This window comes from Loxodonta africana, chromosome 19 (genome assembly GCF_030014295.1).
Source record: "Loxodonta africana isolate mLoxAfr1 chromosome 19, mLoxAfr1.hap2, whole genome shotgun sequence".
NCBI classification, from domain to species: Eukaryota; Metazoa; Chordata; class Mammalia; order Proboscidea; family Elephantidae; genus Loxodonta; species Loxodonta africana.
In genome coordinates this window covers 21,619,836-21,646,692 of record NC_087360.1, presented here as the reverse complement: position 1 = coordinate 21,646,692, position 26,857 = coordinate 21,619,836, and the positions used below count along the sequence as shown (strand labels likewise).

Genomic DNA, 26,857 nt, shown 5'->3' with positions numbered 1-26,857 from the left:
GGTATACAATAAAGGCCCTCCTGCTGCTCACCTCATCCCTGTTTAACTATTGGATTCTGCGGCAGGCGGCTCAAATCTGTGCTTTACTGTAATATGACTACTACCAAATGTTCTGATCAATAGATTTATCCTGATAGAAAGGAAGAAAAATGTGAAACAGATCTTCAAGTTCTTAAAGAATCTAGACTTACTGAACCTATTGAGGCTAGAGGTGTCCCAGGGACTAGTGCCCTGAGTTTCTCTTCAAATCTAGAGTCAAAACTACCCCTTAAAGTCACCTTTAAACTAAGTAGCAGTCTAGCTCAAAAAGTAAAGATTGTCACCCTTGAACATTGCATTCTTTTAAAAAAATTATATAAGACCAAATGAACAACAGCTATTTTAAAGCATAGACGAGAGGGTTGGAGGGCAGAGAGTTTAAAACAAATGGAGTGAAACAACTAGAACAGAAATACCAAAAATGTTGACAAAATGTGAAGAATGTAATCAATGTCAATGATCATTATGCCTAGAAACTGTTGAATGGGAGTGGGTTTTGCTATGTATATTTTCATCAAAAATAAAATATTAATAACAAATAAAAATTTTCAGATAACAAAAAAAATTATGAAGCAAAATCCTCGACAAAACGCTAACAAACAGAATTCAACACCATGTTAAAGGATTATACATGATCATGTGAAATTTGTCCCAGAAATGCAAAGATTGTTCAACATTAGAAAATCAATCAATATAATCCGCCATATTAACAGAACAAATGAAGAGAACACATTATCATCTCAATGGACTCAAAAAAGGCATTTGATAACACCCAACAGCCTTTCATCATAAAAACACTCAACAAATGAGGAATTGAAGGGAAATTCCTTAATGTGATAAAGGATAGTTATGAAAATGCCACAGCTAACATCATACTCAGTGGAGAAAGACTGAGAACTTCTCCATAAGCAGAGGAACAAGACCAAAAAAAGACAAGGATACCTAATTTCACCACTGCTACTCAATATTGTACTGGAAGTCATAGCCAGACCAACTGGACGAGAAAAAGAAATAAAAAGTATCCAAACTGGGAAGGAAGAAGTAAACTATCCCTTTTCACAGATGAAACAACCTTGTGTATAGAAAATTTCAAAGAATCCACTAGAAATCTACGAGAGTTATTAAATGAATTCAGGAGAGTGGCATAGTACAAGGTAAACACACGAAAATCTGTTGAGTTTCTATACAGCAGAAATGAGCAAGCTGAGAGGAAATTTTAAAATGCAATTCCATTTCCAAAAGCATCTAAAAGAATAAAATGCCTAGAAATAAATTTAGCCTTCACCTAACTAGGGAGGTGAAAGACTTGTATACTGAATACTATAAAACATTACTGAAAGAAAATAAAGAAGACCTAAATGAATGGAAGGATATTCTGTGTTCACGGTTTAGAAGACTCACTATTGTTAAAATGCCAGTACTACCCAAAGTGATCTACAGATTCAACGCAATTCCTGTCAAAATTCCAACAACCTTCTTTGCAGAAAAGGAAAAGCCCATCTTCCAATTTATATCAAATTGCAAGGGTGCCTTGTCAAAGCCATCTTAGAAGAACAACAAAGTAGAAGGAATTATACTTCCCGATTTGAAAACATACTATAAAGCTACAGTAGTCAGTCTGCAATAACAGTGATAACAACCAAAAATATGTGAGTGCTTACATAGGTAGGTAAGTAGACAAATACGTGTATGGGAAGGTATATGTGTAGGCATATGTATACGTGTCTGTCAGTTTGTCGTGCTGTAGGGGCTTGTGTGTTGCTGTGATGCTGGAAGCTATGCCACCCGTATTCAGATACCAGCAGGGTCACCCAAGGAGGACAGGTTTCAGCTGAGCTTCTAGACTAAGACGGACTAGGAAGAAGGACCTGGCAGTCTACTGCTGAAAAACATTAGCCAGTGAAAACCTTATGAATAGCAGTGGAACATTATCCGATATGGTGCTGGAAGATGAGCTCCCCTGGTTGGAAGGTACTCAAAAGATGACTGGGGAAGAGATGCTTCCTCAAAGTAGAGTCGACCTTAATGACATGGATGGGGTAAAGCTTTCAGGACCTTCATTTGCTGATGTGGCACGACTCAAAATGAGAAGAAACAGCTGCAAATATCCATTTATAATTGGAACCTGGAATGTATGAAGTATGAATCTAGGAAAATTGGAAATCATCAAAAATGAAATGGAACGCATAAACATCGATATCCTAGGCATTAGTGAGCTGAAATGGACTGGTATTGGCCATTTTGAATCAGACAATCATATAGTCTACTATGCTAGGAATGACAACTCGAAGAGGAATGGTGTTGCATTCATCGTCAGAAAGAACGTTTCAAGATTTATCCTGAAGTCCAATGCTGTCAGTGATAGGATAATGTCCATATGCCTACAAGGCAGACCAGTTAATACGACTATTATTCAAATTTATGCACCAACTACTAGGGCCAAAGATGAAGAAATAGAAGATTTTTATCAGCTGCTACAGTCTGAAATTGATGAAGATGCATTGATAATTACTGGTGATAGGAATGCGAAAGTTGGAAACAAAGAAGAAGGCTCAGTAGTTGGAAAATATGGCCTTGGTGATAGAAACAATGCCGGAGATCAAATGATAGCATTTTGCAAGACCAACGACTTCTTCATTGCAAATACCTTCTTTCACCAACATAAACGGCGACTATACACATGGACCTCACCAGATGGAACCCACAGAAATCAAATTGACTACATCTGTGGAAAGAGACAGTGGAAAAGCTCAATATCATCAGTAAGAACAAGGCCAGGAGCCGACTATGGAAAAGACCATCAATTGCTCATATACAAGTTCAAGCTGAAACTGAAGAAAATCAGAGCAAGTCCACGAGAGCCAAAATATGACCTTGAGTATATCCCACCTGAATTTAGAGACCAACTCAGGAATAGATTTGACGCATTGAACACTAGTGACCGAAGACCAGACAAGTTGTGGAATGACATCAAGGACATCATACATGAAGGAAGCAAGAGGTCACAGAAAAGAAAGAAAAGACCAAGATGGATGTCAGAGGAGACTCTGAAACTTGCTGTTGAGCGTCAAGCAGCTAAAGCAAAAGGAGGAATTGATGAAGTAAAAGAACTGAACAGAAGATTTCAAAGGGCAGCTTGAGAAGACAAAGTAAAGTATTATAGTGACACGTGCAAAGACCTGGAGATGGAAAACCAAGAGGGAAGAACATGCTCAGTGTTTCACAAGCTGAAAGAACTGAAGAAAAGATTCAACCCTCGAGTTGCAATAGTGAAGGATTCCATGGGGAAAATATTAAACGATGCAGGAAGAATCAAAAGAAGATGGAAGGAATACACAGAGTCATTATACCAAAAAGAATTAGTCGATATTCAACCATTTCAAGAGGTGGCATATGATCGGGAACCGATGGTACTGAAGGAAGAAGTCCAAGCTGCTCTGAAGGCATTGGTGAAAAACAAGGCTCCAGGAATTGATGGAATATCAATTGAGATGTTTCAACAAACATGCAGTGCTGGAGGTGCTCACTCGTCTATGCCAAGAAATATGGAAGAGAGCTTCCTGGTCAACTGACTGGAAGAGATCCATATTTATGCCTATTCCCAAGAAAGGTGATCCAACCGAATGTGGAAATTCTAGAACAATATCGTTAATATCACATGCAAGGAAAATTTTGCTGAAGATCATTCAAAAACGGCTGCAGCAGTATATCGACAGGGAACTGCCAGAAATTCAGCTGGTTTCAGGAGAGGACTTGGAACCAGGAATATCATTGCTGATGTCAGATGGATCCTGGCTGAAAGCTGAGAATACCAGAAGGATGTTTACCTGTGTTTTATTGACTATGCAAAGGCATTTGACTGTGTGGATCATAACAAATTATGGATAATATTGTGCAGAATGGGAATTCCAGAACACTTAATTGTGCTCATGAGGAAACTTTACATAGATCAAGAGGCAGTTGTTGGGACAGAACAAGCGGATACTGATTGGTTTAAAGTCAGGAAAGGTGTGTGTCAAGGTTGTATTCTTTCACCATACCTATTTAATCTGTATGCTTAGCAAATAATCTGAGAAGCTGGACTATATGAAGAAGGACGGGTCATCAGGATTGGAGGAAGACTCATTAACAGCCTGTGTTATGCACATGACACAACCTTGCTTGCTGAAAGTGAAAAGGACTTGAAGCACTTACTAATGAAGATCAAAGACCACAGCCTTCAGTATGGATTACACCTCAACATAAAGAAAACAAAAATCCTCACAACTGGACCAGTGAGCAACATCATGATAAACGGAGAAAAGATTGAAGTTGTCAAGGATTTCATTTTCCTTGGATCCACAATCAACAGCCATGGAAGCAGCAGTCAAGAAATCAGAAGACGCATTGCATTGGGCAAATCTGCTGCAAAGGACCTCTTCAAAGTGTTGAAGAGCAAAGATGTCACCTTGAAGACTAAGGTGCGCCTGATCCAAGCCATAGTATTTTCAATCACATCATATGCATGTGAAAGCTGGACAATGAATGAGGAAGACCGAAGAAGAGTTGACGCCTTTCAATTGTGGTGTTGGCAAAGAATATTGACTATACCATGGAGTGCCAAAAGAATGAAGAAATCTGTCTTAGAAGAAGTACAACCAGAATGCTCCTTAGAAGCAAGGATGGCGAGACTGGGTCTTACATACTTTGGACATGTTGTCAGGAGGGATCAGTCCCTGGAGAATGACATCATGCTTGGCAAAGTACAGGGTCAGCAGAAAAGAGGAAGACCCTCAACGAGGTGGATTGACACAGTGGGTGCAAAAATGAGCTCAAGCATAACAAGGATTATAAGGATGGCACAGGACAGAGCAGTGTTTCGTTCTGTTGTGCATAGGGTCGCTATGAGTCGGAACTGACTCGATGGTACCTAACAACAACAACATGTGTATATACATGTTGGTGTGTGCTGCATATGTATTCTTATATATAATAATGCACATAAGGGGCACAGTCACAGATACTTCCTGGACTTAACCAAACACCTCCCAGGATTGATTTACTGGGTTTGAAGGCTTAGGATCATAGTCTTGTGGGACAACTGAGTCAATTAACACAATATAGTCCATAAAGTTTATGTTCTACATCCTAGTTTGGTTAGTGTCTGAGGTCTCAAAAGTTTATGAGTGGCCATCTAAGATACAACCTTTGGTCTTTACATATCTGGAGCAAAAGAGAAATAAGGAAACCGAAGCTTCAAAGAAGAAATTAGTCTACAAGACTAATAACCTACACAAACCACGGTCTCATCTATCCTGAGACCAGAAGAACTAGATGAAGTCCAGTTACCGCTACCACCTGTTCTGACAGGTAACACAATCTCTGGTCCTTTCCAAAATGGGAGAAAAATATAGAACAAAACTCAAATTCTTAAAGAAGGCCAGACTTACTGAACTGGTAAAGACTAGAGGAATCCCTGGGACTATTGCCCTGAGATACCCTTTAAACTTTGAACTGAAACCACTCCCAGAGATCACCTTTCAGCTAAGTAACAGATTGGCTCATAAAATGTATGGTATCATCCATGAGTACTGTGCTCCTTTAAAAAACCACCTGTGTGAGACCAAACAGTCAATATTTACATTAAAGCAAAGATGAGAAGATAAGAGAGGACAGGGAAGCTGATTAATGGAAACAGAACAATCAGAATAGAAATAATGAGAATGTTGACACAATGTGAAAAATGTAACCAATGTCTCTGAACAATATGTATAGAATTTGTCAAATGGAAACCTAATTTGCTGTGTGAACTTTCACCAAAAACAAAATAAAATATTATTAAAAAAAAAAAACAATGGTAATCAAAATAGACTGGTACAGGTTAAGGATAGACATATAGACCAAAGGGATAGAATTTAGAGTCCAGAAATAAACCCATACATCTTCAGTCAATTAATTTTTTTTTTAATTTTTATTGTGCTTTAAGTGAAAGTTTACAAATCAAGTCAGTCTCTCACATATAAATTTATATACACCTTAGTACATACTCCCACTTACTCTCCCCCTGATGAGTCAGCCCGCTCCCTCCTTCCAGTCTCTCCTTTCATGACTGTTTTGCCAGTTTCTAACCCCCTCTACCCTCCTATCTCCCCTCTAGACAGGAGACGCCAACATAGTCTCAAGTGTCCACCTGATACAAATCGCTCACTCCTCATCAGCATCTCTCTCCAACCCAATGTCCAGACCAATCCATGTCTGATCAGTTGTCTTTGGAAATGGTTCCTGTCCTGTGCCAACAGAAGGTTTGGGGACCATGACCGCCGGGATTCTTCTAGTCTCAGTCAGACCATTAAGTCTGGTCTTTTTATGAGAATTTGGAGTCTGCATCCCACTGTCCTCCTGCTCCCTCAGGGGTTCTCTGTTGTGCTCTCTGTCAGGGCAGTCACTGGTTGTGGCTGGGGACCATCTAGTTCTTCTGGTCACAGGATGATGTAAGTTTCTAGTTCATGTGGCCCTTTCTGTCTCTTGGGCTCATAATTACCTTGTGGTCAATTAATTTTTGCAATGAATTTTTTTTTACAGGAGTGCTAGGCATAACCAATGGGGACAAGAATAATCTCTTTAGTACATGGTCCTAGGACAACTAAATTTCCATATGCAAAAGAATGACGTTGGATCCATAACTCACAGCATATATGAAAACTAACTCAACATGATTTAACTACCTAAATATAAGAATTAAAACCATGAAACTCTTAGAACAAAACATAGTGGTAATGGATTCTTAGATGTGACATGAAAAATACAGACAGCTTAAGACAAAATAGATAAATTGAACTTCATGAAAATTAAAAATTCTCGTGCATCAAAGGACATTATCAACAAAGTGAAGAGTCAATTTACAGAATGGGAGAAAATATTTGCAAACCATATATCTGATAAGGGTTTAATATCAATAATATATGAAGAACTCCTACAACTCAAAATAAAATAGACAACTCAGTCAAAAACGGGCAGAGGACTTGACTAGATATTTTTCCAAGGAAGATATACAAATGGCCAACAAACACATGAAAAGATGCTCAATGTCATTAGTCATTGTTGTTTGGCATGGCCAAGTCTACTTCGACTCATAGTGGCCCAACGTGACAGAGTAGAATTGCCCCATAGGGGTTTCTAGGCTATAATCTTTATAGGAGCAGATCACCAGGTCTTTCTCCCACAGAGCCACTGGGTCATTAGGGGAATGCAAATCAAAACCATAGTGAGATACCTCTTCATCCGCAGTAGGATGACTATGATTAGAAAAATGGAAAACAACAAGTGTTTTGGGGATATGGAAAAATCGGAACTCTCATCCATTGTTGGTGGGATTGTAAAATAGTGCAGCTGCTGTGGAAAACAGTTTTAGCACTTCCTTAAAAAGTTAAACATACAATTACCATATGATGCAGCAATTCCACTCTTAGGTATATTCCTAACAGAATTGAAAGCAGGGACCTAAACAGATATTTATACACCACTGTTCATTGCAACACTATTCACAATAGTCAAAAGGTAGAGTCAACCCAATGTCCACTAAGAGATGAATGGATAAACAATGGAATATTATTCAGCCAGAAAGACAAATGAAGTCCTGATTCATGCTACCACATGGTGAACCTTGAAAACATTATGCTGAGTGAAATAAGGCAGACACAAAAGGACAAATCTTGTATGATCCCACATATATGAAATATCTAGAACAGGTAAATACATACAGACCAAAGTTTATTAATGGTAACCAGTGGCAGGAGGGACAGGAAAGGGAGAGTCATGGCCTAAGGGTGGCACTTAGTTTCTGTTGATGGTGATGGAAAAAATTTTAAACAGTTCTCATGGTTAATCAACATGGTGAATATAATGAATGTCACAGAATTGTACACATTAAAAAAGGTTTCAAAAATAGTTAAAATGGTAAAATGTTCTCTCTATATATTACCACAATAAATAAAAAATCATGAAACAACCTGTACTTTTGATCTGCAACCAATTCCTGTGTAACCTTAATTCAGGGCCTGGGATCCTTGACCTGAGGAAACAGAAGGGTATGGGTGACAGATGGTTGTAGCAATTAAGTACAGCAATAGATGTTCTTGCAAAAGTTCTAGCTAGTCACAGCACCACAGTCTGCAGGAACCAGCTGGGAGACTTGGCCAGCTTGGGCCCACCTCGGGTGGACATCCCCATAGCGATTTGTAGGATGCAGGACTGCTCCATCATTTCCTCCTCAGGGTCTAAATCCCCTGCTTTCAGACTGGGGACCACCGTGGCATCTTCAGGTGTCAGGATGGTGCAGGTCCGTTTCAGAATCGGCCTTCCCGTGGCCTCCCTCTCTCCCTGAGGCCAGGAGATTGGTGCCCGTCTCCACCTCTCCTTCTCTAGTCATCCATCCAGACTCCAGGCAGAGACCACTGCCCTGGGTACCATCTCAGGGCCCCAAAGGAAGGAAAAGAGCTCCAGACCAAAGAATGAAGGAAGTAGTACTTAATTTTATCTATAGGGTCGCTATGAGTCGGAATCAACTGGACGACACTGGGCGATGTGTCTATTGCTCTATCCTCCTTCCATACAATCAGTCTGCAGAGGGCGGAGGCTTGTTCCGGAACCCTATTAATGTGCTGACTTAAGTTGAACGTGAAGTCCACCCTTTTCTTTCAAAAGCCCTGGGGGAGTCTGAATTTGCTGGTGGGTTTGATAGTGAGGATTGGGTTTGCCAATGAGGTTATGAGGCTGGTGTTTTCCACAAATCAATGAACGGAATCTGCAAGGCTAAGGATCTAACAAAAGGCATCTGAAGCCCATACACAATATAGGATGTCCCAGCAATCGCACCCTTCCAACAATTTTCAGAGAAAAGTTTTAGATGTCAACTTAAAAATGTGCAAGAGAGAAGTGATGCTTGCACACATCATGAACATGTGAGTATACGAAAAAACATTGAATTGCAAGCTTTGAATGGGAGGGTCATATGGTTAAGCGAAGCGTATCCACCAGCCGAGCTGGGAGAGGACCTCCAGACTCCAGCAACCGGGAATCGCCTAGGAGGCCCAGCGCGAAGCCAGAGGTCGGGGACTCCATTCCCCACAAGCCTCCGGGCACGACTCCGTTTCCCACAATTCCCCTGCTACTTCCGGAGCGGCCGCCGTACCCCCGACGGCTTCCGGGTTTAGGCCTGGCGCTGCGATTGAGGCGGCGGCAGCAGCGGGGGAGCAGAGCGGAGCGGAGCGGAGCGGAGCGGAGCGGAGCGAGGGTCCAGCATGGACGTTTCGGGGCAGGAGACCGACTGGCGGAGCGCCGCCTTCCGGCAGAAGCTGGTCAGTCAAATGTGAGTAGGGGCGAGGGGTGGGGGAAGAGGCGGGATCCGGGACCTTTCCCCCTCAGGTGTCCCTGGCACGGCGGGCGAGGCCGGGCCGGACCTGCGGGAGACGAGGGCACCGGGAGACCGAAGGCGCACAGGACTCGCCTGGGTCCCAGCGCGCGGCCCACCGCCGGCTCCCGCCTCCACTCTTGGCCGACATGGTCTGCTTGTTGGGGTTTCCTGGGGCTGAACTCTGTAAACCAGCGAGCCCCGGCTATGAGTCATCGTCCTGAGCTTGCTCATTTGTCGTCACTGGTGTGCCTTGGATGCAGCCTTCCCCCGCTTTCTTCACGGTGAATAGGAAAAGGGAAGGAGGCAGCCCGTAGTGGGTTTCACAGGTCTCAGTGCTTCGTGGCTCCTCTTCTAGAAAAGCGCATCAGGGAGAGAGAGAGGCATTGGAGAAGAGTGAGTGAAATATGCAGTTGGGAGGGTGGATGTTTGGGCTGTGGGCGGTGGGGACCCTGTGACGAGGTGTGGCAGGAAGCCTCTGTCGGTTCTGGAGGACGGAGTGAGGAGCTAGGTTAGAGCCTCCTCCGCACGGTCTCTACCGCTGCAACTCCTTGATGCTGGGGCTGCGAGTCCCCAGGCCGCGCCTCTCAGTGAAATCCAGCCCCTCACACCGTCTGCGCCTTACATTTGTGAGACTGTCTGTTATCAAGCTTACCAGCTGTTGTGCTAGCCTCAGATTTGCATGAGACACAGCCCCTGCCCTCAGGGAACACACAGCCAGTAAAGGGACAATTACTGTGCGCTCTTACCATTGCAGAAACCCTGGTGGCGTCGTGGTTAAGTGCTACAGCTGCTACCCAAAGGGTCGGCAGTTCAGATCCAACAGGCGCTCCTTGGAAACTCTATGGGGCAGTTCTTCTCTGTCCTGTAGGGTCGCTATGAGTTGGAATCAACTCGACAGCAAGGGGCTTTTTGGTTTTAATATTGCTCCAAAATACTAGGGGCACTGCTGGGGCAAGTAGCTTGGTTAGGCCCAACGCAGCCTGTGGAGTGGATAATGAGTAAGTGAGCACTAGACTGACAGGCCTGACAGTCATTCACTGTATGCAGGACTTTCCTTCAGGCTTAGAGTTCTGCAGTTGGGAGAGGGTAATGGAATGAGGGTGAGCAGGCACTGGCATGTTAGTCCTGCCAAGGAGTTGAGTCTGTATTTGGCATACAGCCTGCTTTGTGGTAGTGGAACCAGGGCTTCAAAGAGGTTCATTCCTGGTCAACCCCCTGCTGAGAATTTGCCTTTCCACCCAGATATACTGAATCAGAATCTACATTTTAACAAGATCCCCCAAGTGATTTTTTATGTATACTTAAGAGTTAACAAGGTCCCCAGGTGATTCTTATACAGAAATTCTTATGTATACATAAGAATCACCTGGAGATCTTATTAAAATGTAGGTTCTGATTCAGTGTATCTGGGGTGGAAGTGAAAATTTCATCAGGGGATTGAACTGGAATGAACTCGTTCAAAGTCCTGAGTGAAATACCAGAGTTGGGAAGTTCCCCCCAAGTACCTGGAGGCGGATCAAGGGCAGAGAGAAGATGACTCAGAGAACCCAGTTAGGAGGCCATCGTGAGGAGTTTTGGGCACTCAGGGCTGGGAACCTGTCCTTTTTCATCCGTGTATTCCCAATCCTAGATCATTGTGTGTTGTGTAAAATGCGATACATGAAAAGGTTATGAAATGACCTAAGCAGGTGATAAAGGCCTGCGTTCTACAGTGGTAGAAACTGAAAGAGGAAGACAGATTCCAGAGAGGGGAGGCTTTAACAGTGCTTGATGACTAACTGGATGTGGAGGGCGGGGTGGGGGGCAGGGACTGTGTATCAGTGGGGAAGGAAGGAAGTGGGTTGAAGGCTGGGACTCGTCTTGGTGCAGTGGAAGGAGCATGGACCATGTGGGCATTGCCATGGAACAGCCTCCGACAGTTCTGCAGGCCTTGCAGAAACAGTGAACAGTGTTTTGCTGCTCTCAGTGAGTTGACACCAACTCATTCCACCCCCATGTAAATGTCAGAGTAGAACTGTGTTTTATAGGGTTTTCAGTGGCTGGTTTTGCAGATGTAGATCTCCAGACCTTTCTTCCAAGGTGCATCTGGGTGGACTTGAACCACCAACCTTTTGGTTAGCAGCCACATGCTTAACCTTTTTGTACCACCCAGAGACTCCACACTCAAAGTAGCATTTGTAGATTGGGAAGTTGTCTATGGGTGAAACTTTGTCTTCTGCAAGAGAAGCAGCTGGGGCAAGGATTCCTCTTTGGGGAAGCCTAGAATTTAAAGACAGGAAAGAGGAGTTGTCGTCAAAGAGAGGGTGGGGGAGGGTCAGAGGGCTAGGAGGGTGAAGAGTTGCTGGATGTTGAGGCTGTCTAGATAATTCATAATTCAGCTTTGTTTTGCTTCCAGGGAAACTGGGCTCTTTCTGTTTTTTTGCAAGGTCGTTCTGTTGTATATAGGGTTGCTGTGAGTCGGAACCAAGTTGACAGCACCTAACAACGACAACGACAACATTGGTGCTGTAGCAAATTGCCATAAACTTGCAGGTTTAAAACAACACAGATTTCTTATCTGATAGTTTCTGTAGGTCAGAGTTCCAGGTAGGCTCAGCTGAGTCCTCTGCTTAAGGTTTTAAATGGCCCACATCGAGGTGTGGCGCACAGCTTTCCCTTGTGGAGGCTCTGGGGAAGGTCTGCTTCCACGCTCCTTCAGGATGTTGGCCAAGGTCAGCTCCTCGCCGTTGTAGGACTGAGATCCTCTTTCCTGGCTGGCTGCTAGCCGGGGGTCATTTCCTTCCTAGAGGCTGCCTGCGTTCTCTTTCCTGCTTTCTAGGGGCCCCTCCAGGAGGGCGGGTAGAGTTCCTCTCAGGTTTAGAATCTGACTGAGCTGCTGCATGTCTCCAACTCCAGCCAGAGAAAATTCTGTGTCTAAGGACTCAGATCAGGTTGGGCCTCCTTAGCACAGCCAGGATAGTCTCCCTGTTAAAGTCTGCAGTCTTAGTTACATCTGCAGTCTTTTTTGCCATATAAAGTAGCCTATTCAGAGGTTCCGAGGACTAAAACCAGTTGCTGTGGAGTCGATTCTGACTCATGGCGACCCCACGTGTGTCAGAGTAAAACTGTGCTTCATAGGATTTTTTTTTTCATTTATTTAACACTAATTTTTTTTTTTATTGTACTTTAGATGAAGGTGTACAGAACAAAGTAGTTTCTCATTAAACAGTACACATATTTTATGAGTTGGTTAACAACCCCACAACATGTCAACACTCTCCCTTTTTGACCTTAGATTTTCTATTACCAGCCTTCCTATCCCTTCTGGCCTCCTAGTCCTTGCCCCTGGGCTCTTGAGCCCCTTTAGTCTCGTTTTGTTTTATGCGCTTGTCTAAGTCTAGTCTTTGGCTGAAGGGTGAACCTCAAGAGTGACTTCATTATGGAGCTAAAAGGGTGTCCAGCGGCCATACTCTTGGGTTTCTACTGTCTCTCAGGCGAGCAAGTCTGGTCCTTTTTTGTGAGTTAGAATTTTGTTCTACATTTTTCTCTAGCTCTGTCCGGGACCCTCTGTTGTGCTCCCTGTCGGGGCACTCAGTGGTGGTAGCTGGGCACCATCTCGTTGTACTGGACTCAGTCTGGTAGAGACCGTGGTAGATGTTAACAGTAAATTTTTTATTTGTAGCAGCTAACTCAGGACAGTGGGATTTAGAGAGTGCAAAGCTGGGGTGGGGGGACTCCATAGGGGTTTTAATGGCTGATTTGGGGGCGGTAGATCTCCAGGACTTTCTTCCAAGCTACCTCTGGGTAGACTCAAACTTCCAACCTTTCGCTTAGAAGCTGAGCGCATTAACTGTTTGCACCACCGAGGGATTCCTCCAGAGATTAGGGCATGGATATTTGGGGGCGGGTTCCTTTCGCCTAACATGGTTTTAAAAGTTGTCTTCCTAGCTTGGTTTTGGTGTTCTCAGTTCTCAGATGTATCTGTTTCCTCTCCATATCTCACTTTAAAAGAAAATTGTAGTTCTCGATGGCTTGATTTATTGTGTTCATAGGGTTAGAAGGAGAATTTGCCTTAGGATAGTTGACACACCTTTGATTCTAACTTCCTGTGGTGTTTGTGCTGTTGCTTAAAGTCAGCCATTTTGGGAAATGTTTTGAACCTGAGTAGTTTATTTTTTTTTTTTAGTTTATAGTTAAGGAGGAGTTAAGCATTTGGCCGCTAACCGAAAGGTCAGCGGTTCACACCCACCAGCCACTCTGAGGGAGAAAGATGTGGTAAGCTGCTTCCGTAAAAGAATACAGACTGGATTGAGAAACTAACTTGAGCTGTAAGCTTTCACCTAAAGCACAATAAAACTTTTTTTTTTTTTAAGATTACAGCCTTGGAAACCATAAGGGGCAGTTATATTCTGTCGTGTAGTGTTGCTATGAGTCATAATTGACTCAACGGAGTGAGCTTCTTGGCTCAAGTAGACACATGAGATTATGTGGGCAGCTCCTGTCTGGAGGGGAGATGAGAAGGCAGAGAGGGACAGAAGCTGGATGAGTGGACATGGGGAATACAGGGTGGAGAGAAGGACTGTGCTGTCTCATTAGGGGGAGAGCAACTAGGAGTACATAGCAAGGTATATATAAATTTTTGTATGAGAGACTGACTTGATTTGTAAACTTTCACTTAAAGCACAATAAAAATGAAAAGAATTGACTTGATGGCAGTGGGTTTGGGTGGAATTTGTAGTTGAGTGAGGAAACAAAGGAAGTGTGGCAAAGAAGAACTGGGGTGCTCCTGGTGGGGGGGCACCTGACAGTTCACTCTCTTCGCCCAGGTCTTGAGTGTGTATCAGGCGCCTAAAGGCCAGTGGCTCGGAGCATAGGCCACCCCACTGAGAAGAAGCACGTTCGTGATGGAGCTGGTTAGTAGAGCCAGGATTAGCCCTTGTGGGACTCTAGTCCTGCCTCTTAGTCCTGCACTGTCTCTCCCTCCTCCCACCTGTCCTGGGTAGTGGCCTCCCCTCCACATCCCAGCCTTCCCCCGCTCCAGCAGCCGGCATGATGGGCGTCCACAGCTGCCCTGCTGCAGCCCATCAGCACTCAGACTGCAGCTCCAGTGCCCACCCTCCCAGGCCCTCTCCGTAGCCTGGCCTAGCCTCTCTGGCCTCTCGGCTTCTTGAACATTTCAAGCAATTTTGAGGGTATCTCTTGGCCCCTCTGTCTGGATTGCTCTCTTTTTAAACATTTTTTTTTTTTTTGGTCGAGTATTTAAGGTGTTAAAAAATGAGTAGACTCCCCCTACTATTTATACAACCAGCTCCTTCTCTTTTTGTTTTGCTGTCAGCTTATGTATCAGTCAGTCAGAGGGTCCTTCCCTGCCTAGCTAGGTCCTCCCTCTGATAGGCCTTCCCTCAGCCCTTTTGAGTTCCTTCGTCAGACCTCAGGCCTTGCAACAGGGTACCTGACATGTGAAGCACCTGGTGAAGAATGCAACAGGAAGTGTTTTCCCCGGGGGTCTGTGCGAGCGACCCCCTCGTGGCACAGTGGCCTGAGCTAATGTGTAGTGTAAAGCTCTGGAACTTCTGCTTTCGCCACGTGTTAGCTAAGTGACTACCGGCAGGACACTTAACCCCTCATCTAGGAAATGGCAGGAGTTTGGTCTGTGTCAGGGGGATGGTGGGAGGGAAATGAGGAGACTGCACACACCTGACGCCTCCTCCCTGTGCTCCTTGACGGAGTAGGAGATCTTGTAGCCCTGGCTGGTGGGGATGATGCCTGTAGGCCTGGGTGGGGAATTAATGACCTTGGGACAGACCTAAAGGAGCTGGGGTGGGGGTCAGTAGTGAGACAGTTGGTAGGTACCGATTGGCCCGTCATTGAGCCCCCACTCTCCTACAGAGACCCCAGGAGAAGGCTCCCTGAGAGCCCCTGGGCCTGTCTCCTTGTGGGATTGTTGGATTATCCCTGTTGAGCACGCCCACTGGTCTGCATCTCCCAGGAACATGCCTGAGTCATTACTGATGAGCGCTGCGCCTGACATAAAATAGGTTCGTGTAACATTTTTAATCAGTGGAACACTTTGTCGATTGTTCCTTGGCAGTTCTTTTTAACTTTTCTGCCACCTTATTCTTGAGGCTTTTATCCCTCCTGCTCCGCGGTACAAAATATTGCACGTAGGAGCATGAAATAAAATGTCTGTTGGATTGAGTAGAAACCCTGGTGGCATAGTGGTTAAGAGCTACAGCTGCTAACCAAAAGGTCGGCAGTTCAAATCCACCAGGCACTCCTTGGAAACTGTACGGGGCAGTTTTATCCTGTCCTATAGTCACTATGAGTCGGAATCGACTCAACGGCAGCAGGTTTATTGGACTGAATGGAAGACGGGGGGGGGGGCCAGGTGGGGAAAGGCACCCCTGCCCGTAGGAGGAGCTCAGTGGGGAGCTTGGAGGGAAGTCACCTGTGGAGGACTGGCCAGTTCCTCTTCTGGTTAAGACTCATTCCCTGTAGGGAAGTAAGAGGTAGAGAGTTCAGCCTGGTCTGGAAGGAGCAAGGAGAGTGCCCTTTAGCCAGAAACAAAATAGAACAAAACAAACACAAAGAAACAAAAACACAGAACTTCCAAGGATCTGAAAGGGAGGTGTCTTTAAACCTGCAGGTCTGCATGCTGCCCATGTGTCATGGTCCCTCCCGCAGGCTGACAGAGGTCAGTGAGTCCTCACCAGTTTCATTCTCATGACCCCTCTCCTTTGTTATTGGCGAGGAGAGTGGGTGATGAGAGATAGGGAGTGCTCACATAGTGCTAGGCTCCTGGCCGGGCGTTTTCTGTGGTAAATTGTGAATCCCCTGCTCTTCTGGTGCTGTTTGTGCCCTCAGTTTCCAGCCGGGAAGCTGCTGAGCCCCACTGCCGTCTTCAGCCTGGTGATTGCCACACTGAGCCAGGGATTTCTGTGTAACCTAAAGCTAGCACGCCTGCTCCTTGAGACCAGAGCTCGTCTTGTCTGCTTGCTGCCATGTCCCCGGTGCCCACAGTGGTGCCTGCCCCTGCTGGGCAGCCAGGAAGTGTTTGTTGAGCCACTGACTTCCAAGTATTAAGCCACGGCCTGCTCCCTGCAGACCAGCAGTGACAGTGACCTGAGGGGATGTGAACCCCAGCCATCTGCTCCGGAATCTGGGGCTTCTAGTTGCAGCACAGCAGTGCTAATGTGTGAGCGTGTGCTTGTGCCAGGCCCTGTCATGGGAGTTGACATGTGTTCACTCATCACCTTTGCCTGTCAGTGGGTGTGTTATTACGCCCATTTTTAAGATGAGAAAACTGAGGCATAGAGGAAGAGGCCACTGTTGCTTATAGTTACTTTGCATGTTGCAAATAAATGCTTGCTGAATCACCACAGCAAACCACCCTTTAATCTTTAACTGAGAAGTAATGGCCTCGCCAATAGTATTATAAATTCCTTGAGTGTGGGACCTGGCCTTAGACCTCTGCGTCTTGTTTAGCTCCCAGCACAGCTCTCTGGCACAGATGAGGTGCTTAACAAGCACACATAGGATGCTAGAAAGTGGCAGTTGCTTCTCTGCTCACAGCCTAGCAGGGCTTTCTCTGGTGGTGGTTCTTAAACGCTGAATCACTTCTTTTTCTGAGCTTTTTCATATTGAGAATGTTTTGCATGTGCAGAGAAGTTGCAAGGAGCACCCAGAGCACTCAACATGCCCTCCCCGGGGTCCCAGCTTGCTGACACTGGCCCACTTACGGCTATGTGCATTGTGGGGTAAAGGACCTCTTTTTACCCCAAGTAAGCCGGCCTTTGTCCTTGGCTCTAGAGAAATAACCCTTGGAGTCAGTTGGGCTGCCTTGGTCTGGGACTTCCAAACCACACCTGAGGGTTTGTGCTGGCAGGTGGGGGCTGGCCAGACCAATAGCAGCTAGCTCAGGAGGCATGATTTAGCCAACCACGCAGGACTGGCTGATAAAAGCCTGGAACCCTAAGGCTCAGAGAGGTTCCTGATCAGCAAAGCAAGGATGTCCTCTCTGAAGCAGCAGCTCCACATTGGGAACTTTCCCAGACCTCGCCGGTGCATCTCATCCCTATGATGATCTCCTGATTTATACCATTTTTCTATAGTGAAACTGGCAGCTGTACGTACAATATCTCCTGTGAGTTCTAGTGAATTAACAAACCCAAGCACAGTGTCCCCTTGACTTGTAAGGTCTAATCTAGTCCCAGGTGGCTAGGGACAGAGAGAATGTGCCACGTTGGTGGCTGGTGTTGGAAATGATGGCGAAGTGGGAAAGCGGGTATATGATTGATCTCCACCTTCTGGGAATCAGCTTTATGCTGGTTCTCATCTACTGAGTTACCATCGGGCTTGATGGGCAGCAGCCGGTTGCTGTCCTGCTCCTGAGAGGCCTCATCCTTTAGAACTTCATTCCGCATTGGCCTTGACCCCTCAGCCTGTCTAGTTCTCTGCCTGGGAATCTGCTGGAGCAGTGGGTGCCGGAAGGGAACAGGATGAGGTGTGGCCTGGTTGCAGGTCTAACTTTGTGCTCCTGGGGCAGCAGTAGATGGGGAGGCAGTGTTAAAGACAGGGCTGACATCATGTTCCCAGTGCCCTCTGTCCTGCTCTCCCTGCTTCCCAATGCAACTTCCTGTCTGTCAGTCCTTCTCTCCAGAGAGGATGATTGAGGAAGATGGTCTGGCCTTCTCACTGTTTCCTCCATGGGGTGTTTATATTTATACTGAAGTATAACAAACCTAGTACGGTAAACGACACAGCACATGTAGAGACGGTTAACAATTTTGAACTCCCTATCATTGGAATCCCACACTGCAGCCTTGTGCCTGGTGCCTTCGTTCAGCTTCGTGTCTGTGAAGTTCACCCTTGTGGGCGCCAGGTGTTGTTACGTATACTGTGTGTTACACCATGGTGTGACTCTGCCACACGTTACTGTTCTGTTCAATGCTCAGTGGACACCTGGGTTTGTTCCAGTTGGCTCTATGAATACAGCTGCTAGCAGTGGTTTTGGTAGTGTCTTCTGGAGGGGGGGTACACGTACTTCGTCTCTGGAGTGGGCACCCAGGAGTGGAGTGGGATGCTGGGCCAGGGGGCATGGAGTTCAGCTTTGCAGATTCTGCCAGTTTTCCTAAGCGGTGGCACCCATGTATACTCCCACTAGCAAAGTGGGAGAGTTCCACTTGCTAGACATCCGTGCCCACACTTGGTGTTGCAAAGGAGCCTGCATTTCTAACAAGCACACTTGGTGATTTTGAGTGCACTCCCACAGTTGAGACCCACTGGGTCCAGTGACAGAGTGGAAAGGGTGATTTAGGTGGGAGAGGGCATGTAAGGAAAGCAGCTGGGGCATCTGGTGACTGTGCGTGTAGCATGTATCAGAACTTCATTCTTTTCTATGACTGACTAACGTTCCATTGTATAGGATATACTATGTTTTGTTTATCCATTCATCTGTGGGTGGACACTTTGGGTTGTTTCCACTTTTTGCCTACTGCAAATAACAAAGTGGGGGCTGGAGTTGGTGGGCGTGTCAAACCATCCAAGGAGAAGTGCTGTGGGAAGCAAATCTGGAAGAGGCATCAGCAGCAGGAGTGAGGTGGGTGGGCCATCCCAGTGATGCACCCGTGGGGCCTCTGGGCTGGGGTGCAGCGCCGGTTCCCCATTTCTATGAGTGAGGAGGGCAGAGCAGATGTGGAGAACCTCGGGATGAGGATGCAGGCACAGCAGTGCCAGGTCATCAGCTCCTAAGAAGTTACTCAACAAAGTCACAGCCACCTCTGCCCCGTCTCCAGTGCCTGTTTTGGTCAGTGTGTTCAGTCCTTGTGGGTGTAGTGCTTTATTCCTTTCCAGATGACATCGTAGAGAATTTAAAAACAGGAAGGTGTTTTCCCCAGTCTCTCTGTCCAGAGGTTGTCAGTACTGACACCTTGATGTAGTTCCACCAGTCCTGTTCTGTGAGTAACTTTATACATATGTATTTCAAATATATATGTATAATTTATTTAAAAAAAAAAGTATATGCGTGCACAGCTTTGTACATGAAATTTGGAGGGCAGCTGGCTGGCCAACCAACTGGAAGAGATCCATATTTGTGCCCATTCCAAAGAAAGTAATCCAACAGAATGCAGAAATTATCAAACAGTATCATTAATATCACACACAAGTAAAACTATGCTGAAAATCATTCAAAGGCCGTTGCAGCAGTACATTGACAGGGAACTGCCACAGTTCAGGCCAATTTCAGAAGAGGATGTGAAACGAGAGATATCATTGCTGATGTCAGATGGCTCATGGCTGGAAGCAGAGAATACCAGAAGGATGTTTACCTGTGTTTTATTGACTGTGCATTGGACTGTGTGGATCGTAACAAATTATGGCTAACACTGTGAAGAATGGGAATTCCAGAACACTTAATTGTGCTCAGAAACGCTGGTGGTATAGTGGTTAAGAGCTACGCTGCTAACCAAAAGGTCAGCAGTTCAAATCCACCAGCCGTGCTCTTTGGAAACCCTATGGGGCATTTCTTCCCTATCTTGTAGGTCGCTGTGAGTCAGAATCATCTCATTGGCAATGGGTTTGTTTTTTTTTTTTTTTTTAGGTTTGTAAATTAACTTCCAATTTCAAAAATTTTTTTTTTTTTTAATTTTGGGTTTGTTTTTATGGTTTTTGTTTGTTTTTTTAATTGTGCTCATGTGAAACCTCTACATAGACCAGGAGGCAGTCGTTGGAACAGAACAAGAGGATGCTACATGGTTTAAAGTCAGGACCGGTGTGCATGAGGGTTGTATCCTTTCACCATACTTATTCAGCCTGTACGCTGAGCAAATAATCCGAGAAGCTGGACTATATGAAGAAGAATGTGGCATCAGGATTGAGGAAGACTCATTAACAACCTGCAGTATGCAGATGACATAACATTGCTTGCTGAAAGCAAAGAAGACTTGAAGCACTTACTGATGAAAATCAAAGACTACAGCCTTCAGTATGGATAACACCTTAACATAAAATAAAAATCCTCACAACTGGACCAGTAAACAAGATCATGATAAATGGTGAAGAGACTGAAGCTGTCAATGACTTAGATCTGCAGTTATGCCCCGTGGATGCAGCAGTCAAGAAATCAGACAACATATTGCATCAGACATATCGGCTGCAAAAGACCTCCTTAAAGTATTACAAAGCAAAGATGTCACTTTAAGGACTAAGGTGTGCCTGACCCAAGCCATGGTATCTTCAGTCACCTCATTTTGCATGTGAAAACTGGACAGCGAATAAGAATAAGGAAGACCGGAGAAGAATTGATGCCTTTGAATTATGATGTTGGTTAAGAATATTGAGTTTACCATGGACTGCCAGACAAACAAACCTGTCTTGGAAGTACAGGTGGAATGCATCTTGAAAGCAAGGATGGCGAGACTTTGTCTCACATACTTTGGACATGTTATCAGGAGTTACCAGTCCCTGGAGAAGGGCATCATACTTGGTAAATTAGAGGGTCAGTGCACAAGAGGAAAACCTTCAACAAAATGGATTGACACGGTGTCTGCAGCGATGGGCTCAAACATAGCAACGATTGTGAGGATGGCACAGGACCAGGCAGTGTTTCATTCTGTTGTATGTGTGGTTGCTGTGAGTTGGAAACACCTCGACGGCACGTAACAACAACAACATCTGTGTGCACACATACCCATATATGTACGTTTACACACACATGCATTTTTTAAGTCAGATTAGGCTCTGTGAGTTCAGTTTGGCATTCAGTGTTTTTCACTGTCACTCTGTGGGGGCTCTGGCTGGAATCTGGAACCCAGCAGCTCTCTGCCCACAGCCCAGGTTCTGGGAATGTGCAGACCACACCCAGCAGGTGTTTTGACATATGGGACTCTTCCAGAGAGTTATGCTCTGTCTGGGTAGCTGTGGTGTCGCTGTGAAAAGCTGGGCCAACTTCTGGTTGTGGGAGCAGGTGGTATTTAAGATTTTCGTAGGTTAATGCCTTGCAGAGGCCCGAGATCCTCCAGGCCCAGGGGACCCTGCAGCTGGGATGACTTAGCGTATGTTGTCCCTGCTGTGTGCTACCCGGGGAATAAGCCTCCTCCAGGCCCTGTGCCCAGGCATCCGATGTTCTTGAGATAAGTACTTCATTATTTTTTATTAAGTTTCATTGTGGACTTTTCCCAACTCTGACAGAAGTAGAGATAATAGAAAAATGGTCTCACAGGTATTTCAAGTGTTAGCAACATATGGCCAATGTTTTACCCAGCTACCCCTGATTATTTTAAATTACATTGCAGACATCATATGATTTCAACTGTGAGCACTTGAGTACAGAGCTGTAAAAGATAAGGCTTTTTTCCCCAAATACCACAAAGTCATGTGCGAGAAGCATTTTAATGGAGGCCTGGGGTGGCACAGGGCATCCTTACCACAGGGCTACCTGTGTGGGGTGTAGGCAGCACTCAGGCTGGAGCCTGGGGATCTGGAGCCTGGGGAGGCCAGCCGCTGCCTCCTGTCTAGACAGGGATTCTGAGCCTCTCCAGCTCCCCCCAGCTCTTCTGAGCTCAAACTAACAGATTGGAGTCAATTACGGAAGCTCTTCTGAAATAGCTCAAATAACAACCTGCCACAGTGGCATTGTCTTTAGATGTAGTTCTTTCATTGATCGAGTACCTTGGGAACTGAGAAATGGTGAGAGCAGTAGTAAAGGTTGATCAAGCAAGCAGAGGGAAACGTGAAGATGGTTCCTTGGTTGGTTGTTTTTTTTTAATGTTTCTTGTATTTAAGTTTTGTGTGTTTTTTTTTTCTGCAGGACTATCCACCTGCAAGTAGGTGGATGGCCAAATTCTGAAATACCAATTTTTATCTTGTTAAAAACTACTTTTGTGTGTGTCTTTAAAAAGTCCAAAGGCCAGAATGCAGACGTTTGCTAACAAAGAAGAAGAAGCAGCAGCAGTCTGCTTTAGGTAACATAGGGCAACGTGCTTCCAGTTACTTGTCGGGTCCAGATGGTTCCATTCTGTTGGGCCAGGTGTTTGCTTTGGTTTCTGTTGGTGATTAAGCAGTGGGGTCTCATCATTTCCTGACACAGAGGTGAAACAGCCTGGGGGATGGGGGAAGTAAGCCAGTGCTGAAGAATGGGAAGGACAGAGGAGGCCAGGGAGGCGCTCTGTGGTGCTGCTGTCTAGCTATCTGAAACCTAGGAAAGGCTAGAAGACTATATTAGAGCTAGGCCTGCACTATTTGAGGGCACAGTCTCCAGGGAAAGGGGGTATAGGGAGGCACTTCAGCCGCTGCTGGAAGCCAGCTCTGAGGGGCTGCTTTGCCGAGTGGAGGTTGGCTTCACCACCCCCCACCCCATACTCTGTGACCATGGGGCCATTCCATCAGGTTTTTGGGACATGTAGGCACTCTTGAGGGTCATAATTGCCGATGAGATGGAAGCTTCATGTTTCGATGTTGACTGGTTTAGAAAGGGAAACAAGCTTTAAGATAATAGCTAGCACATTCCTCACAAAGTTAAACATGGAAACTACCATATGACCCAGCAATTCCACTCCTAGGTATAGACCCAAAAGACTTAAAAGTAGGGACTCAGATAGGTGTACTCCAGTATTCATTGCAGCATTATTCACAATGGACAAAAGGTAGAAACAACCCAAGTGTCCATCAACAGATGAACGGATAAAATGTGGTATAGCCTGTGCAATGAAATGTTACTCAGTCGTAAAGAAAAGTGAAGTTCCAATCCATGCTATGACAATGAGTGGACCTTGAAAACATTATGCTGAGTGAAATAAGTCACAAAAGGACAAATACTGTATGATTCCATATATATGAAATATCCAAAACAGGCAAGTGTGTAGAGACAAAGTAGATGAGTGATTGCCAGCAGCTGGGGAAAGGAGAATGGGTAGCTATTCCTTTAAAAGAAAGAAAAAAAAAAGTTCTATAAGCCTTATCATCTGAAATCGGATTTAAGAAAGAGAGAGAGAGGTGCTCAGTGACTATATTTCTTGACTGACTGACCAATGGACTAATGTGAAATCCCATTCCTGAGGGTGGGGGTTTGGTCTGCTTTGCTCCCTGCTGTAACCTCAGTGCTAAGAGTGGTCCCTGACACCCACTGGTGCTCAGTCAGTGCTTGTGAGTGGAATGAATGAGTGAAACCCATTGAACGACAAATCTCAACTTCCCAGAGCCTGTGAGCACTGGGCCGCTCCAGAGGGCAGCAGGAAACCACATTTTTTCCTTCTCTTTTTTTTTGAACTATTTGGAAAGCATGCTGTCCTTTTAACCTAGAGGTATTAAGCCTGCTTGGGAAGGAAAGACAGGGAACTGCCCCAAACATAAAAATAAAATAACCTTCACATCATAGGTAATTTGATGATGTAAAAAAAAAAATCTATATAAAACAATACACTGTGTATACCCTCAAAAAAAATAATATCCAGCATTTACTGAGTTTCTCTGTGGCAGATTCTGTGGCATTCTCTTTATGTGCATTTATCGTTTAATTTTTAGGTCGCTTTTTATGTTACCACAGTACTACATGCACACAACTTTAAAAGTCAAGGAATAACGAAGGCTTGAAGAACATATCGTGGCACCCTACCCTGCCCTTCCTGCCAATCCACACCTCCCTGGAGGTGACCACTTTGATTCTGCAGTTTCTCAGACGTGTGCCTGTGAGTCTGAATAATGTGCCCACGCTGCCATCCCCATTCATCAGTCTTAGGAACCATCTAGTGACTTTCTCGCCCCTGGCTCCCTGGGTGCTGGAAATGATTTGCACTGGACTACTAACTTAAAGGTTGGTGACAGTGGCAACAGGGAAGAAAGGCTTGGCAGTCCACTGCCGTAAAATTTACAGCCATGAAATTATGCCATGGAAGGTTCTACTCTGAAGCACATGGGATCACCATGAGTCAGAACCAACTTAACAGCAACGAAGTTTGTTTTGGTTTATAGCCTCCTTACACTGCCATCATTCCTGCTTCCCATCTTTCCAGTATTTTGCTTTTCGGGTAAATCAGTAATGAATGCTTAATGCCTATCCATGATATTTCCAGCTGTGCATAGGCACTTACTGAGATGGTTTCCTGTTTTTTTCCTAGCAGTTTAATAACTGCCTTTTAAAAATGTACTCTGTGTCCTGGGTCCCTGTTGCTAATTCTTCCCATACCTTCCAGTTGCCTCTTGGCACAGCTATCCCCGAGCTCAATGCTCTCAGGCTGTCTTTGGGTTCTGATTTTTTCCTTGGACCTCTCCCTCCTGGAGCCCCCATGTTGCGGTGGCCTGAGGCATGGTGGTGACAGCCCTTGGCATGCTTGTCCCACAAGTGCTTGTCTCAGGACTGGTTGTCATTCTGTATCCTCGTCTCATTCTTTTTGATTCACTTCCTCATTGCGCTAGCTTCCTGAGAAATGGCTAGTGGGGGTACATTTTTGAAGACCATGTCAGTTTGGATGCGTGCAGCATTCCGGGTTGGCAGTGTTTTTCTCAAGGATTTTGAAGGTGGGCCCCGCTGATTTTTTGGCCTCAGGTTGCTGCTGTCATGGCCTCCTGCTCCTCCACTGCTCTGGCACCGTGGCTCGGAGTCTCACCCCATGTGCTACTGTGTGGGAGCACTTCTGCCCCCCACACTCATGTCCTGCAGCTCGGGGAAGTTCCTTGGAGATGTTTCCTGGGAATTTCATGCTCATGCATGTTGGCCTTTGGGGCCTTCTTCATTGGTTCTTTTTTAGTAATATTGTGTTTTCGGTGAAGGTTTACATAGCAGCTTAGATTCCTATTCAGCAATTTCCATACAAGTTGTTCAGTGACGTTGGTTACGTTCTTCACTATGTATGAACATTCTCTATTTTAATTCTAGTTGTTCCGTTTCCATTAATCTAGCTTCCCTGCCCCTTTATGTTCTCATTTTTGTTTTAAAATAATTTAAAATAATTGTTGGCCTCATAGGTGATTTTTTTTGTTGTTTTAAAGAAACACAGTACTTATCAGTAATATTCTTTATTTTGTGAGCCACTCTGTTATTTAGCTACAAGGCAACCTCGGGGGTTAGTTTTGGTTCAAGGTTTGATGAGTATCTCAAGGCAAGTCTTGGGATTCCTCCAGTCTCAGCTAATCCAGTAAGTCTGTGGTTTTTTGTTTGTTTTTAAGGAACTTGAGATTCTGTTCCACATTTTTCTCTCGTTCTATCGTGGCCCTGATTAGCATGGTCAGTAGTACCCGGGCTTGACGTAGTTCTTCTGGTCTCAGGGCAGATGAGGCCGTGGTTTTGTAGACTAGTTTCTTGTCTGAGTCATTGGTTTCTTTTTTTCCTTTTTTCTCCGGACAAGTAAAGACCAACAGTTGTATCTTAGATGACTGCTCGTAAGCTTTGAAGACCCCAGACGCTACTCACCAAACTGGGATATAGAACATAACTTTATGAACAATATTCTGCCAGTTGACCGAGATGATCCATGAGACTATGGTCCTAATCCTTCAAACCCGGAAATCCAATCCCGAGAGGTGTTTGGTTCTGTCTAAGAAGAACCCGTAACTGTGCCCCCTCTGTGCTGTATGGTATGTAGGAGAATATGTACATACAGTCACACAGATCCGTATACATACATGCCTTCTCCAGTTCTGGATCTTTTGTCTTCTTTTGTCACCTGTCTTTTAGCTCCGTTCCTGGAAGATTTTCTGTTTTCTCTGATGTTTCACTGTGAGCATGTTTGTATTTCTGAGAACTTTTTTTAAAAATCTGACTCTTCCCTTTTTATGCATCCTATTCCTGTTAAATGGATGCAGTGTGTATGTATGTGTGTACATGTGGTAAAATATATATGTAACAAAACATTTGCCATTTTAACTGTTTTTAGGTGCACAACTCAGTGACGTTCATTACATTCACCATGTAGTGCTACCATCGCCACTATTTCCGTAAGTTTTCCATGACCCTAAACAGAAACTCAGTACCTCGTAAGCAATAACTCCCCATTTCTCCCTCTCCCAGCTCCCTGTAACCACTGATAAACTTTGTCTTTCTGCATTTTCCTATTCCAGATATTTCATTTAAGTGCGGTCATACAATGATTGTCCTTTTGTGTCTGACTTATTGCAGTCAGCATGTTTTCAAGGTTCATCCTCATAGCATGTAACGAGACTTCATTTCTCTTTATGACTGAATAATATTCCATTGTATGCATGTACCACATTTTGTTTATCCAGTCACCTGTCAGTGGACGTTTGGGTTGTTTCTACCTTTTGACTGTTGTGAATGGTGTTGCAATGAACATGGTGTACAATTCTTTGTTTGGGTCCCACTCTACAGGAGGTCAGTTGATTGATGGATATTTTGGTTCTCAAAATTAGGAGGAGAAAGCCATGAGGTTTCCTTTAGGTAGAACTTAAGTCTGTCACACAAATGGATGGGAGGGTGGTGTCCTCTCCACCTGAAGT

General features: G+C 44.9%; 1 protein-coding gene across 8 annotated transcripts in view; it reads left to right on the top strand.

Moving 5' to 3' along the window:
• The first annotated feature begins 9,213 nt into the window (after nucleotides 1-9,213).
• MED15 (mediator complex subunit 15) overlaps nucleotides 9,214-26,857 on the top strand; it is a 73,884-nt gene continuing 56,240 nt past the window's right edge. For 5 of the 8 annotated variants that reach the window (XM_064272387.1, XM_064272384.1, XM_064272382.1 and 2 more), the window contains exon 1: nucleotides 9,215-9,385. In XM_064272387.1, the coding sequence (XP_064128457.1) occupies nucleotides 9,318-9,385 (68 nt within the window). In that variant the 5' untranslated portion in view covers nucleotides 9,215-9,317. Of the gene's footprint in view, nucleotides 9,386-9,451; nucleotides 9,824-26,857 lie in introns of those variants that run through there. The other 3 variants (XM_064272385.1, XM_064272383.1, XM_064272381.1) reach the window with 2 other exon arrangements.